This window comes from Limulus polyphemus, unplaced genomic scaffold (genome assembly GCF_000517525.1).
Source record: "Limulus polyphemus unplaced genomic scaffold, Limulus_polyphemus-2.1.2 Scaffold108, whole genome shotgun sequence".
Classification (NCBI taxonomy): domain Eukaryota; kingdom Metazoa; phylum Arthropoda; class Merostomata; order Xiphosura; family Limulidae; genus Limulus; species Limulus polyphemus.
This window is the reverse complement of record NW_013665718.1, coordinates 285,579-301,984: the sequence shown is the minus strand read 5'-3', so window position 1 is coordinate 301,984 and position 16,406 is coordinate 285,579. Positions and strand designations below refer to the sequence as shown.

The 16,406-nt window shown below is 32.4% G+C and overlaps 1 protein-coding gene across 5 annotated transcripts in view; it reads left to right on the top strand.

The window, feature by feature from the left end:
* Positions 1–16,406, top strand: part of LOC106470942 (HMG box-containing protein 4-like) — a 49,666-nt gene that overhangs the window by 2,505 nt on the left and 30,755 nt on the right. The window contains exons 1-5 of one of the 5 annotated variants that reach the window (XM_022400385.1): positions 856–941; positions 6,020–6,095; positions 8,239–8,261; positions 9,784–10,213; positions 14,961–15,103. In XM_022400385.1, coding sequence (XP_022256093.1) covers positions 9,808–10,213; positions 14,961–15,103 — 549 coding nt within the window. In that variant the 5' untranslated portion in view covers positions 856–941; positions 6,020–6,095; positions 8,239–8,261; positions 9,784–9,807. Of the gene's footprint in view, positions 1–855; positions 942–5,148; positions 5,266–6,019; positions 6,096–8,238; positions 8,262–9,783; positions 10,214–14,960; positions 15,104–16,406 lie in introns of those variants that run through there. The other 4 variants (XM_022400388.1, XM_022400373.1, XM_022400383.1 and 1 more) reach the window with 4 other exon arrangements.

The window sequence follows — 16,406 nt, the reverse complement described above, 5'->3', positions numbered from 1 at the left end:
ATGATGTAAGAAAGAGATCTTGATGTAATAGTTGATCAGTCTCTAAAGCCATCCAAGCAGTTTGCTGTTGCTAGTGGTAGTGCAAGTAGGATTTTAGGTTGTATCTACAGAAATATTGAATGCACTCTAAAGAGGTTATAATTTCATTGTACAGGTCTCTGGTTAGGCCACATTTAGAATATTGTGTTCAGTCTTGGGCTCCTTACCTTAGGAAAGACATTGAATTGTTGGAAAGGGTTCAGAGAAGTGATACTAGAATGGTGCCTGGGAAATAGGGGTTGTCATTTGAAGAGAGGTTGAAAATTGCTTTCTCTTGAAAAAAGAAAAGTTAGGGGGTATCTGATTGAAGTGTTTAAGTTTGTAAAGGGAATTGATAGTGTTGTTGCGGCATCTTTTTTCACACTTAACAGCGAGAATAGTAGGACTAAGGGACACAAATATATATTTTGGCCAGATAGGAGTCATCTTCAGCTAAGACAGTTTTATTTTTTTAACAGGGTAGTTGGCCTTTGGAATGGATTGCCTTCAGATGTTATGAAGGCAGTAAATTTAAGTGAGTTTAAGAAAAAGCATGATCAGTAAATGAATGATGACGGCTGGTTTTAAAATTTATTTATTAATAGTTTAGTTTAGAGGATGGAACAGCTGAGATTGACCAATAGGTCTCATGTTGTCCCAAAATGTTATATTACGTTGACATTGTTTTGATGAATTTCATAGGTTTGTGATGCCACCTAAACCTTATTGCATTATGGTAAGAGTATGTAACAGCCCTTTCCAACAAAAAATATTTGTACACTCGAATCATGAATATGGATGAATGTTGAAGATTTAGTTTTTCAAGTTTTTACTTGCTTTTAGCATTGGAAAACAAAAATAATATGGATCAACATGAAGCACCAGGACCATCCAGAAAGAGATGTGCAACAAATCGTACTGAGGTAAGCAAAGTGCAGTGACTTGTAACACAAGTTTTCACAAACACAAAGGTTAGTGGTAGAAATTGGCCAAGTACTTCAGGTAACAATGGGTAATATAATCATGAAGGATCTCCATCTGAAAAAAAGAAACGAGTCATGTGTACACAAGTTACTTCCAATGGCATATTTGTTGAATCATTGTATGCTTCAAGCAGCTGGAAATTGAAACTGTCATTCATGCTATTTTTTATGACAATGTAGTGTTGAATTCAATGGATGAAGAGCCTATGAATTTCTGTATGATCAGACTTCTGAAATGGCACTGGAAAACAGTCATTCATGTACACTAGATGGCTTATGAAAGCATGTAGTGAGGAGGAGTGGGCTTTAGACTCAACAGCCTTATGACAGATCATTTTGCATATGATGCTGCGGGGCTATTCCCAAGGTGCATAACCATCAGATAGAGCCTGAACATATGTTACAACAAGGATATAGTGAATCTCCAAAATCATTTTAATGTAGTGTGCTCAACCTCTCTATAATGCACATAGAAATGTTGAGAATAAATTAAAGAAGATCATCAGTTGATTATAAGGTGACTGAATGGTTTGATTGACATATCTACCACTATGCCAAAGTCATTAAGGCTGTGTTCTGTTGCTAGTAGCAATAAAGTTATAATATGGGATGTATTTATATCTCTTCTTACAATAAGTCAAAAGAGGTAATTATACAAATGACTGGCTTTTGCCCTAGAATATTGTGCATAGTTTTGGTCTCCTTATTTATGAAATATATTTACTTTTTTAGAAGTTCAGAAGAGGACTACTAGAGTGAAATGTTTTCTGATGGGGATAAGTTAAGATCTCAACTTGTTTTCTCTTGAGAAAAGAGTGAGAAGTGCTTTTATTGAAGTTTATACGATTATCCATAAAATTGATTGGATGAAATTGAAAGGGCTCAGCTTTCTTTGTGCTGAAGGCAATAGAGTGAGATGATATAGATTTGAGATTTCGAAAAAATAAGAGTAGACTTTTGTTAAGAGAGTTTTATTTTTCTAACAGGGTGAGTAGCTTATGAAATTAGTTTCTGTCAGTAGTAGTGATGGCTGGCACCTTACAAGATGTAAGGATTTCCTGAAATATGAAGGGTGAGCTTAATTTTTACTTCTTCATTGTGATGAGAGTGTAAAAATAGTTTTTTTTGCTCTATGATACGGTATGCTATGCTGCCAAGAGGATTTCAGGTTTGGAGAAGTCATAACCTTGGGATGGATTAAAATCTCTTGACATGTTATCATTAGAGAGGAGGAAGACTCAGGAGGACATTATTAGGGTTTTTATGTGTGTGGAATTCATAAATCCAAGTGACATTTTCAAAGAAATAAAAAGTGGAGGCAACAAGATAAGAGGGAATAAGCTGAAGATTGTGTATAACTCCAACATAACACAAGCATAGCATAATTACTTTGTTAATACAGTGGTTGGCCTCTGGTAGAAGCTACAGTATTGAAGGAGATTAGAAGAGGATTGGATGAGTAGTTTACAGATAAAGGTTGAATATAGTTTAGAATAAGGTTGTTGGGTCATTTGTCCTTTTATTCTTTGGAAATGAAATCCTGTTTGTTTGTTTTTTTAACTTGGAAACTGTTAAAGAAGCAGATTAAGTTAACGAGTAGCCTGAAATTCAGGCTATAGGTCTGTATTTTTTAAGCTTTTTTTTTAATTGGATAAATGACAAAAATTGATATAAGGCTTGAACTAATATTAGACACCATCTAATATCCATAAATTGTATATATTCCAATTCATAAAAATTGAATGACAGTCTTACTAAAGAAAGTTAAGTTCGTAAATATAAGAGACTAGCTGGAGTACCCGTCTGTCAGACTTATTGTTTTCAAGAATGTTAACAATAGTGGTTACATTCTAATGCTGAGGGATGTACAACATTTGTAGTTTTTCTGAAATTGGATAGGGGGATTCAACCCCCCCCCTCCCCATGACCTTCCTTGAGAGGAACAGATACCCACAGACATATTGATATTTATTGATATAGATTATTTTAGTGAAGTTTATATTATGTATGGGCCAATAGAATAAAAGCCTCTGGTTTCCATGCTGTATTCTGAATATAGTAGGATGAGAGGAGGAGTTGATGTTGGGAGTAGTGGAGGTTAGAACTTTAGATGAGCTTCGAAGGGGAATTGATGACTTTATGAAAAATAAAGGATGGTTTTGAATTTTTACTTTTCTCAAGAGTGGGTTTGCAAGGGCAACCTCTTAAAGACCAAATGGCTTCTTGTCTGTATATTACATATTAAAACTTAAAAGAATGTGAAATCTACTGATGTAATGCTGGATAATGAATCAGCAGAAGCATTAGAAATAGTGAAAACACAGTAGGTGAAGCGTGATTTTTTTTTTCAAATTACATACACTGTAAATTAACAAATAAGGTTTCAGCTAATTGTCTGATACTACATGTACTTCACCGATAGCTAGGACTTTTTATTTTGGTCTGTTTGAGTTGTTTTATGCTTAATTTGTCAATAGAAATAAAACATTTTCATATACATTACTTAAAGAAATAACATATAAAGCAGTAAAGATATGAGACACTAAAGTGAAATTTAGATCTGTTAAAATATATTAAATGTGAATAATTTTTTTCCTTGTGTGAAGCTTGCACAGAGATTTAGTGATAAAAGTGAACTACTAAGAGATTCTAATTGTGTTGCTTTTATTATTCAAACACTTCCCCAGCTCTTGTTTTTGTTGCGAATCCAGAACAAAAAAATCACATCTGGTGGTTTTTGAATTTATATTGGGCATCTGCTGGAAATGTATATGCCTGAAAATCGGAGGGTGGCTTATAATTATTTTTAATCCATTGCTGCTGATTCACCATATAAAGTATGGTCCAACCCCCTTAGTGGAATGTGAGTGTGCTGCAATCAAAGAGTAAAAGTAGGAGATAAGCATTATCCATGGAATTTTGAGGCCAGTTAGTCTTTAACTGGTGTTGAAGAAAGCTTTAAAAATTCTGATAATAGACGTTTTGCAGGATCATTTGAAGAATATAACATATAGAAAACAATGGACCAATTAGTCTTTTAAGGCTGTGCTTGCTCACCCACCATTTAAAAAAGTTAAAATTGAAATCCACCTTTTATTTTTTTAAGAAATCATTAATTTCTTTCTTTAAACTCCTGTAACTTGTTAACCCTGTAGATATGGGAAAATCAAAGCATGCATGTCATGAACTTTAACAGTTACATTCAAAAGTTAATTAAATTACTTTATTATCAATATATGTGAATAAACTTAAAATCAAATCATAGGTTATAATTCAAGTGTTTATATTAAATAAATTTTAATTTGTAAAGGAAATATTAAAACTAGATGTATTTCTGCTGATTCCACAGAAGTGTTCTGTTTCAAGAGTAAATAAAATCAAAATTAACAGTAACAAATATTTTCACTCCTTGCTTTTGAAACTCATATGTCCTGCTGTGTTCTAGCCTACAGAGTGCATAATTCTTCTTGTGATTCATGGCATGTGCACATTTTACGTCATGACAGTACAAATTCCAACATTAAGCATCCCTTACGTGATGTCATTTTAGTGTCTGCTGACAGACAACACACTACTGTATAGTGGTGCAAGTGGTTAAAACAGGTGACTCTCCAGGCAGTCTTTGGTCCTCTTTCAGGAAAATAAGTTCTCAATTTGCACCTTAATCACATTGCTGTGATGGCACTCTGATTTCTCTTTTATAGATTTTCTCTCCTTCCTTACAAAGGCTTCAAATTGTTCAAGTTAGAAACACCTATTATAGATAATGACAAGCCAAAATATAAAATTTCAACCTGCTCTTCCTTTATTGACATGTCACTATAATTTTTCAACACACATTAACATACCCCACCCATAACCTCACTCTTTTAAAAAATGTCAGCAATTCTCTCTTGACATTACTATTGGACATGTTTATAGTCAATAGAAAGAGAATATTAAACTACATAAATCGGATGATTATCTGTTTTGTTTTAATTGTAAAAGCCAATAGTTTGTTGGGAGATCTTGATGTATTTAGACTTAAGCCTTGCTCTAACCTCCAAGCAGTAATGACATTTGTAAAGATATTTATAGGTTAGTTTGAAAGCCAGATAAATTATAGCAGTTTTAGGACAATTTATTCTAATGCCTGATACCTTTTGTGTTCTAAAATGCATATATGAAAGATAAATGAATTTTGTGGATAATCACATTAGTGTGAAAATATAGGCTTATGGAAGTACATTCTTGAACATAAATAGACCTGTAGCTAATTTACATGGTAAGTGTATTATTTTTATGTACATTTTTTAATTAACAAAAATAACTAAAATGTAAAAACTTATTAGGTTAGCTAAGAAAACTCAAATGAAAACATTTATCATGATCGCTCTTCAATGTATGCAGTTTAACGTCTTGTGATTTTATTTGATCATTTAGAGTAACACGTTTGCTTGGTGATTTATTGCTTGGTTATACTGATTATATATGTTTCAAAGTACATTGAAATAAAAGCAGATGTGAACAGGTTAAGAGGTTTAAAGCTCATAAGATAAGTAATTGTAATGAAAAATAATGTAATTTTGATTTTATTTCATATTTTTCATTTTTCTGTACATTCACGAATTTTACTCAGCTAGTATTAAGGTAGAGAAAATATGTCATATAGGATAAAGTTTTGCAAAAATACTTTTGGTATTCATTTAGGAGGTTCTAGAGGTTATGCAAATAAAATATGAAAACTTTAAGATGAAGAGAAGTATTTTAATTTGTAGTATGAAAATTGCCTTTGCTCAGACTGACTCAGTAAAGGCTTTGTAAATTCACAATCAAATTTTTAGTAAAATATACTTTATTAAAAAATTTGGTTTTTATAAAGATACACATAGTTATAGTACATATAATTTCACAGTTACATGATGGTTAAAAAATGACTGAGCCTGTGTACAGAAAGTTAACTCATTCCATAAGTAAATCATTATATTAGAAAAATAAAACTGTCTTAACTGTAACCTAACTTTTTTTTTTTTTTTCAGATCTTAAATTTCTGTTCTATTACCTTCAGAACATATCACAAAGAAATCTGAGGCCTTTATGCTCTGGACCTCATAGGTAATGTTGAAACTTTGTTAAGATCACCTCTTATCCTTCTTTTAAAACTTAGGAGAATATAAGTTATCTTAATCTATCCTATAAGATAATTCTTTAATCTCCAGAATCATCCTAGTAATTCTCTTCTAAACCCTTTCCAATAAGTCATTATTCTTTCTTGGGGCTTTCATTATTACTTGAGGTAGAAGAATAGGTTTCAAAAGCAGAATGGAGTCTGTGTGTCCATCCTCAGCACAGGTCAAGAGGGCAGTGTCTCTTGAAATTAAAAGTTAAGCATTTTCAGGACAGCTAAATCTTAAGTATTTGATTATAGCGAAACCTTTTCTTTGAAGTGACAAATATTTACACAATTCAAGTCAATTCTAATACGTCTCATAGAATGCTAGTATCCATCTCATAGTTTTCAACAAAAAGCCTTTCCATCAGCATTCTTTAAGGGTCCAATACTCATTTTAACATTTTGATTACCTTTCATGTACTTAAAAAGTTTTGTTGTTAGTTTTAGCATTATTAATCAGCTGTTTCTCATTTGGGATTTCCTAATTTCTTTTTTTTTTTACCAGACCTTTAACTTTTCTATAGTCTTTTAAATAGTTATATATATCTATCAACTTAACCTTCTTAAACTTAAGTCATTTTTTACTGATTTTCTCCTTTATGTCTTTAGTAAACCAGTTAGGCGCTATCCTTTTAGGAACATGTCTAACTTGAAAGAAAATCAACTTATTTTTAGAAGTTTTCAGGATCTATATCACAACACTTTTTAACTTGTTATGGCAATTTAGTGATGATAAATCATATCTTATAACCTCAAAATTGACTTTCTGAAAGTGAGGAATTTAATTATTTCTTCTTTCTCAGAATGTAACAAAACACCAAACTAATTATGCAATAATCACTATTCCCTAAATGTACTCCTACTTCCTCTCTTACAACCATATTGTCATTAGTGTTTGACAATAAATTTGAATTTGCATTCCCTCTCCTTGCCTCTCTGACTTTTTGGTATAGAGAAGCATCCTGTATCACTTCAGGATATGTCTCTCCTGCACTTTTTTACTCCATACAATCCCAATCATCATTTTTAAAATTAGTCTTCCTTAATTACTGCATAATTCTTATTAATAACAACCTTTATGTTATTATGCAATTTCTTACTGATCTTATGTATGTGATAAGGTGGCCTATAACAGTTACCAATTAAAAACTTTCTACTTTTGAAACCCCTGATTGTAACCTGTGCAGATTTAACCTCTTAACTTTTCAAATATCTCTTAAATCTTATAACCTTGAATTTCAGAAATAATTCCTATTATCAGTATTATGTAAGTCGAACCGAATTTCAATAATTCCAATTATATCAGTTTCCATTTCAACAAGAGCATTAAACTCCCTTATTTTGTTCCTAATACTCCTAAAAGTATAATAATAGCAACTACACTTATTCTTGAATATACTGTGTTTATTTTTATATCTGATTCTTACTTGTAAGTAACTGTTATTTAACTTACCAAACTTTAAATATCTTGTTTCCAAACTTACCTTTTCCCTAATTTCCTATTAATTTGTTTATTCCCAACTTTTCTTATCTCTATCCAAATTCTTAAGTATTGTTAAAGAATATATTCAGAGATTCCCTGAATGTCCTATTGCCTAATTTGCTTAAATGAAACTCATATTTAGCATATATTTCATCCTTACCCTAGAAATATTTCACATTTCTAACCAGCCCACCTATTACTCTAAATGTTTATCTGGTAGTCTGTCATTTAAACCATGTTTCCTTTTGATTATTTTATTCTATTATTTAGCCAAGGGAACACTCCTGAAAGGACCATACATCTGTGTCTATCCCTATACCTCTAAAGGAGTTCTTTACATTTTTTGCTTTAAGTAACATTTTCTTTACATTCCAACATCATTCTCTCCTACATGCACTACAAAAGGAGAGTGTAGTGTCTCTTGGAACCAACAACTAAACTTTCATCATACTGTTTAATATCCTGTACTTTAGCACTTAGATAGTAAATTATAATCCTAGTCTTTGTATGCTCCCCATCACAAGTAACAATACTGATATTTGTAATAAGAGAGTTTCCCACCATGTAAATCTCTTGATTATCTTATTCCTTTTTGCAAGCAGTCAAAGGCCCAAATCTATTAAAGGCAAGTACCTGTTTTGCTTTTGTGTATTCTTGTAAACCCAGCACTCTTGTTCTCACCCTCCCCAGTGTAATCTCTGTTCAAACTTTATCCATTGTTGTCTTGCTTCCTTGATTTCCACTCTTTATCTGCAATTTTTTTCCTCTTAGTAGCACAGTCTTCCCTAAAGCTACCTCTAACTTATCATCAAATAAACAAGCTGCATGTGTGTAGTAATCTGTAAACTTGTAGTCCCCTGAAACTTGTAGTTAAACCCACAATTCTCAAACATAACTCAATCCTAGCATCTGTTCCACTATACTTTTCCCCTAAGCTGACTTTAATTTTCAGAAACTCTTGTTAACGTGCTACTTAATAGATTAGGGAAAACTTACATCAGTCAGGTTAAAGAATAAGTTTGCTAAATGGATTGAAGGTTGGCTGAATAGAAGGAAGCAATAAAGTTTTTAATGGAATTCAGTCTCACTGGACTAACATTACAAATGGTGTGCCTTAGAGACCAGGGTTTGCCAAATCCCAGGCACTAGCTTGCTATGTGCTTAAAAAGAAATTGGCCTGCTATTGGGGAATTTTGAATGAATTTGCCATTAGTTTCATCTACACTGTAATATTTGCATGGAAAAGATTTGTACAGCATTTGAATTTCCAATAAATATCTCAAAGGAAGTCCAAATTGATGCTCCAAAGAGTTTGACTACCAGTTGATAAATGGGGGTTGTATAAGAAGGCTTTTGGTTGCCAAGGCATTTCTACCTGACATAGAAAAGAATGTGTGATTGGTTTACCTTCAAAATACTGTAAACATTAAATTGCACAAACAAAGTAGTGGGCATGTATTTTATTTGTATCTGATAAGCTTAATTTGTAAAGATTGTAAACTGAGTTATAAATTTTTTTGGGGTTAAGCTATCATCATGGCTTCTAGGATTTTTTGATGGTTATTAAGAGTTGAGATATTTGATAAATGATAACCATGGCTGGGATACTTGATGTTCCTCACTTCAGTTAATGATATTTATAAGGGCTGGTCGGGAAAAGTTTTAAATTTGCTGTTTAATTTCATTCATTCAGAGAATATATCCTGTCATGTAATGAATGTATAAACAGAACATTAAATTAGCTTATTTTATAACATATAAAACAAACTGTCGATACAAAAATATTTAATATCAGGTCGAATATACGTGTACTCAGCACAAAATTTTACATGTCGTGTTCCACTGCAGGAAATGCTTCTTTGCTGATGTTTTTTATCTTAACCTTATCCATTTCTGTTTTGCTTCTGATTTGCAATATTTTGCCTTCTTAGCAGCACAATATTATTTAGATCTATCTCTAACTTATCCTCAAAAAAACAAGCTGTGCATATGTAATAAACTGTATCTTTCTGAGTCCCGTGAAACTTGCAATTAAACCCATAATATATTATCAGTAAAACTTAGTTGATGCGTCTGAGTGGTATAAGAATATTTTGTTGTTACTCATTATAACCAATATTTTATTTAATTCATCCCACCCTATGTAGGTTTAAGTGAATAACGAAGTAAACATGCATGGGATTGGAGGTGTTTCTAGGTCTGGTCGTGTGAGAAAGAAATCTGCTAAATTGATAGAAATGGAAGTCTGGGATGCACCCGATCAAGAAGGAAGACCTCATAAAAAGTCAAAATCATCAGATGAGTCTGAACAAGAAACTGAAAAAAAAGTAGCTCCTATAAAACTACCTATAAAAGTTCCTACTAGGAAGCCACAGTTAACTGGTTCCCCTACAAAACAGATATATTTTAATCCTGAAAAGGGGAGAATTGAGTCAGGACATATTGAAAAGAATCTTGATTCTAATAATTCCTCTCCAAAAATGGAAAAGAAATCCAGTATTTTCTCTGCTGCAACAGATGAGTTACATAGACCCATAGTAACAACTATATCAAGTTCAAGCTCTTCATCTGAATCAGGTAATTACAACTTTAATACAAAAATTGTACTGATTAACTTAAACATTTTATAGAAATCCTGTTGATTTGCTTGGTTCTTAGGCCATTTTTATTCTAATTCCTTTCCAACTGAGGCATTACACTGGATTTTTTTGATTAATTCTGTTATTTGGTTAAAGCTTCAAGAAAAATAGTTATTAATTACTTTTAAAAACTAGTTGTGTTTAAAAAACATGAATTTGTTTGATAATCTTAAGTTACTATAAAATTTCGAACAAATGTACATTTCTTCAATACTTTTATCAAAAATTTAAAATCTTGAATCCATTTATCCTCATTAAACATGTATGTTAAAAAAATTCTGAAAAGCAAGATCTAATAAAAATGTAGTTGGATGGAATAGAACTTTTACTGTAGAAATTGGCTTATACATCACTCTTGAGAGTTTACTCCAGCAGAAGTTTTAAATACCAATAGCAAGGAATCAGCAGAATAAGACTTTCTGCAGCAGTAATGTATAGTCATTTATTGTATTTGGAATAACAGTTAATGTTTGTTCTATTATTCAGGATAATTAAATAGACTGTTTTACCTCTTATATAAGACTACATAAATAAAATAATTAACAACTCTTTACAGTACAATGTTAACACTATTGGAATGGACCTGTGTTAAATATAGATTCTACTTAATCCACAACGAACACTTGATAGCACCTTATCAATGGTGTGTTAATAAAACCAGGACATGTCAGCTTTTAAAAATTGTGATTATTAACACCATTCTTATACACAATTAGTATGAAAGTTATTTGTTAAAAATCAAAATTTTACATGGGTATTGCATCCTCCACAAATCAGACTCGGAGTATGTAGACAGTTCATCGGGTACTTTGTGTGACTTCACTTCATTGGCTAGGCAATATCAGAGAACTGATAATAAGTATTTTAATCTGTTGGTGTTTCTAGAATTACAAAAAAATAAGCATAGTCTAATTGGTTACAGAATAGTTGTCATGAAGGAGGCAGAGGTCACACCAGCCTTTAAAAAAAAAAATTTTTTTTTATACACATGCTTCCTAAAAATCTGTTTTCAACATTAATACCTACCTTTTTTTGCATATTGTATCAAAATAATTATTTCCAGTGTAACAGTAGTTAGTGTTAGTAGTTTTAGTGGTTATGTAAATGAAATTTGAAAATTTTCAAATAAAGAAAAGTTTTTTTAATATTAACAAGAAAATCACTTTGCACTCGAAGCAGTCAATGCTCTGATTCCAAATATTCAACAACAAATCTTTAGTAAAAATACTTAATTAAAATATTTGATTTTTTGTGTACAAAAGATTTGTAATGTGTGCTGAAAGCTTGCCAAATTTCATGAAGATACACGAAGCATATTAAAAGTTATAGTATGAAAACTATGATGGTTGCTTTGAGGTTACGAGGTTGGTAGAGGCCTGGCATGGCCTGGTGGTTAGGGTATTCAACTTGCAACCTGAGGGTTTTGGGATCGAATCCTTGTCACCAAACATGCTCACCCTTTCAGCCATGGGAGCATTATAATGTTATGGTCAATCACATTTATTAGTAAAAGAGTAACCCAAGAGTTGGTTGTGGGTGATGTTGGCTATCTGGCATCCCTCTAGTGTATTACTGCTAAATTAGAGACAACTAGTGCAGATAATGCACGAAAACATAAATGTTTAGACTAAAAGCATAAATCTCGTAACATTATATATTTATTATTTTTATTATATTGACCTTTCAGCCGTGCCTGGCTAACAGTACAGAAATTACAATGACATGGCTCACATGCACTCATGTTACCATATCAAATAACATAAAACTGACTATTGGTCTATTCAAAGCAACTTATCTTGGTTGTGTTTTAGTGGACTAGTATTTTGTAAAATACAGTTACATTTCAATTATTATACATTATATATGTATATAGATTATTTCTATTTTGAAATAAGTTCATAAACTTATTTTTCTTAAAATATAGAACAGTAAGTAAAGAAGTATAGCAAACAATTATCTCTTCTAGTTACGACCTTTGAACTTGGTTGCTGCTTGCTGAAGGTTGCTAAGCCTTTAAAAATTTTGCACGTGAAGGATATGAAACAAAATTATTTTTAGGTTCTATATATACATTTGAATAACTAGAAATTCATAAATTACTACATCAATACCATAGAATTCCACTATAATTTATCAAGCATAGTAACTAAGATGTATTTTAGTCTAAAAAAAATGAAATTTCAAGCAAACTAAAGACACATCCTACCCCCTTTAAATCTTGGTTCTGATTGGTTATTCATGTTATGTATAGAAGTAACTGTATATAAGGGAGCATTTCCAAAAATTGGATGAGGTGGGCATGGTGCCACTGTGTTTGATTTATTACATGAGCAATATCTTAGCAAACAGAAAAGATAAGATCTTCTTATTTTATATTCTAGCTTGTCAATATTGGTAATTTGAGTTTCTAATTCATACAAAACTACAGACTTAGTATTTTGACTTCACAAACACCTAATTTGAACCAGTGCTGCATTCAACATACCACGTGACATACAAAAATCAATGTTTATCTGTGTTTTTTAATATTTACTTTTAAATTAAGAAAATGAGTAATATATAGTACTGAAATGTTAATTATAATGTGCAGTTTGATACCAAAGTTATTGACATAAATTCATGAAATAGTAGTTCAATAAAATTTTCAATGCGAGTCAACAAACGAGATGACATTGACTTTCACCCCTGACCCATCTCGAAAGGGTTAACTTGTTTTCACAGGATCCCACTCTGTGGTAAGCATTGCCCAGGCAGGTATGCTTTTACCAAACCAGTTCTGCACTAGCAACCACTAACTCAGTATACTTTATACAGGTTGCAACAGGCTCTATAGAAAAGAGATGTTCCAATCATGGAGTATCATGAATAAAGCATAAAGGGATCCAGCTTTGTCCCTGCTGATCATCGGATTGAATACATTGGGGTTGGTTTGCTTTTAGAAAATCTAGGGAACTTGGTTCACCTATTGCACTATTTCCAGAGCACTGTTCCTCAGGACTTCCCAATGCACATTACCCCTTAGTTTCTACTAGTGGAGCTAGGTAGTCCTTATCACACCTGCTTGATTCACTTGACATCATGTGTGAAGTCTGACCTGGTTTGATGTTTGTTTATATGATGCTTTCTTTTTATGTATTTTTCCTTTCACATACACATTTATGTAAGCTATGGTAACCAGATTTCCCAGTTTGGGTGAGACAGTCCTGGTTTTTAGAATGCTCTCTCTCCTTTTGCCCACTTTTCTATTTATGTCATAATCTATAACATGTGTCATACCTGAATTCAGTACTTTTGCCATCTGATAACTGTGGATCTACAGGTACAAAGTTTTTTAAATAAGAAGGAAAATTATCACACTGCTCAGAAAGACTGAGCATGGTCTGTGCTGTTTCCTCTGAAGTTGGTTATAAGTCAAGCTACAACAAACACCATAACACATTTCATATGTCACTGAGCACTTGATTTTGTGCCATTGCTGTGATTCACAGCCAATGCTCAATTTTCGAGTTGTGAAACATTGAATTGAAATAACCTGAGGGGAGAACATGAATGATAATTATTCAGAATTTTAGGACATATTACTAATATTAGAAAAGTTGCTTGAGAGGTATCTGAAGCAATAGTAATGTAGGTAAAAACATTCTTTTCACTTAATATTATTTGCATAACTGGTCATTTATAATATTCCTCAAAAAGAGAGGGGGTTTCAGTTTAAAGATCTGAAAATCTGTCTCTCCAGTTTTATGATTTGATAATCTGGCCACCTTAATATATGCCCCTATTTTCTTCAAGTCTGCTTACATCCTTTCTCTCAATGTCTCATTTATGGCAGGTTTTTCATCAACATCAAAATAGTTTGGAGAAATATTATATTGAAGTTATCATGTTGAAGTGCACAAAACACTGCTTGGCTTACTCCAACCTTAGTGGACATTCTGCTCATCATGTTCTTCACCCAGTCTTGTATACATCATGAACATATTCCATTGGGGTGAGGAGCTCATCATTGACATTTCTGATTTGAATACTCCATGATAGATGTGTTATTTCCCAATATTATGGTGCTTTCTAGTGCAGTATCACACTTTTGTAGGTCTATAGGTCTAATAGAACCAACTGCTACTGTTTTTTTAACTTCTCTAAGAGTAATAGTCACATACCTGCTTCCTTCATTTTAATGTGGTGATTCTAATTTAAGTATCTTAGTAAGGTAGGTAAGATTGCATACTCAAAATTACCATTATTCAATGAGTTAGTTATGTGACCATATGAGATTGTGAAGTCAGGTAATTGTATTTAGCTCAGAAAGTGTATGTGATCTTTGGTTTAGAAGTAGATCCTAACATTAGAGGGCCTGAGTCGTGCGAGACATGTACTGTACTTTCTCACCAGAACAAGAATTGTTTAAGGTTACAAAATTGCAAATGGTAGGTTGGAGAGAGTGATAGAAAGTCTATTTTTGGTGAATCAAAGAGACATAGCTAAACCTTGTTGTTAAGAGTTAAGTATCTCTCTGAATTTAATTCTAACATATTAATGTTAATAAGAATGTATAAAGGCTTTTGCAGTTTCTGATCCAATTTATGAGTTAACATCTGAAAGAAGATAAGAATGTTATCAAGAATTTATTCATGTTATTAAGGATGTAAAATGCATGTTATTGCTAAATCATGTGTATTTTTCAGATGAAATAAGTGAAGAGGAGCCTCCTCCTATAAAAGATTTTACACAAATGGATCAAAGATTTTTACCACCAAAAAAGAAGATAAAAAAAGATGTGATATGGTTAAAACGTATTGTGCCTTTTGAAACTAACAAAATTCCACTGGTAAGTTTGCATGTTCTAGTATTGAACCTGTTTAATAAAGAAAAATGAAGTGTGTGATTTAAGGAACTTATAAAATAAAAAGTTTATGGAACAGTGGTGTTTTTTCATCAAAACCATATATCATTTGCAATATGAAATAAGTAATAAGAAAACCCATAGTATAATCAGGTAGCATTTGTATTATTGTAGTGACAACAACATTTAAATTCTGAATTGGGGACATGGCCCAATGAAAGGGTAATTTTTTCTTTTTTTTCATTATTAAAGTCCTATGGCTTTTGGATATATTCATCCAGGGCATTTTTTACGAGGCCGCTTTGAGTAATGGAATGTTTTTTGTGCTATTGCATAAAAAAATTGAATCAGTAAGTGCTGTAACATATACACTTCAGAAATGCATTACTTTTATTTTTTGGTTTATTAAAATTTTATGAATATATAATACAAAGTTCTGTATTTATGCAACATCTAGTGAAAGTAAACAAGAGTGTAAAGTTACTAATATATATAATACCTAGTTTATGGAGATCTTGTTTCCAAAGCTAACACTCACCAGATGTAATTAAATTTCTTGTCTGTGTTGAAGTTTATGAGATTTGCTTCATTAATGAAACTTTGGTTTTCATTTTCTTTAGCTTTTGTTTCAAAAGCTTTAATTTTTTATCATGACTTCTCTTTCTTGATTCATACTATCTCACTTCACTAATGGTTATCCTCCCTCCACCCTTATATTTGGAACTTGCTTGCTCTATTGCCCATAGGACTGGACTTTTCACTACTCTTGTGTCATCCTTCCGGACCTAGCTCAACTCATACCAGACAGTTCTGCATGCTTTATCATTGGATCTCTTACTCTAAGGGTCCCTGTCTTTTTCTGTCCCTATTCTGGGACCCCTATTTTTCATGAATCTCCTTCCTAATTTCTTTCTAGGATGGGCTCTTCGACTCCTCTGTTGACATGTTTGCGTTGGAATGTTGATGTTAGCATTCTATTCATCACCTTCCCTTCTGCCCCTTCTTCACCAGCTTTTGAACAAGCTTTTCCAGGTGGTCATGTGGATTATCTTCACACATCCATATCTATACCTTCTGGCAGTTTTTAGCTTCCACAAATCATCATTCTTCCATCGCCTAACTGTCTTTAAGTAGAATGTGAACCATTTCCCCTTTGAGAACCTTTCTTACATTCAGTAAGTTGCCTCCCAAGAAATTCTTACCCAAAATTCACATAGAGCCAGGATAGTGGAAAGTATTCATACCATCTGGCCTGGTTCTGCACATACTCACTGTGAGATGGAGTATT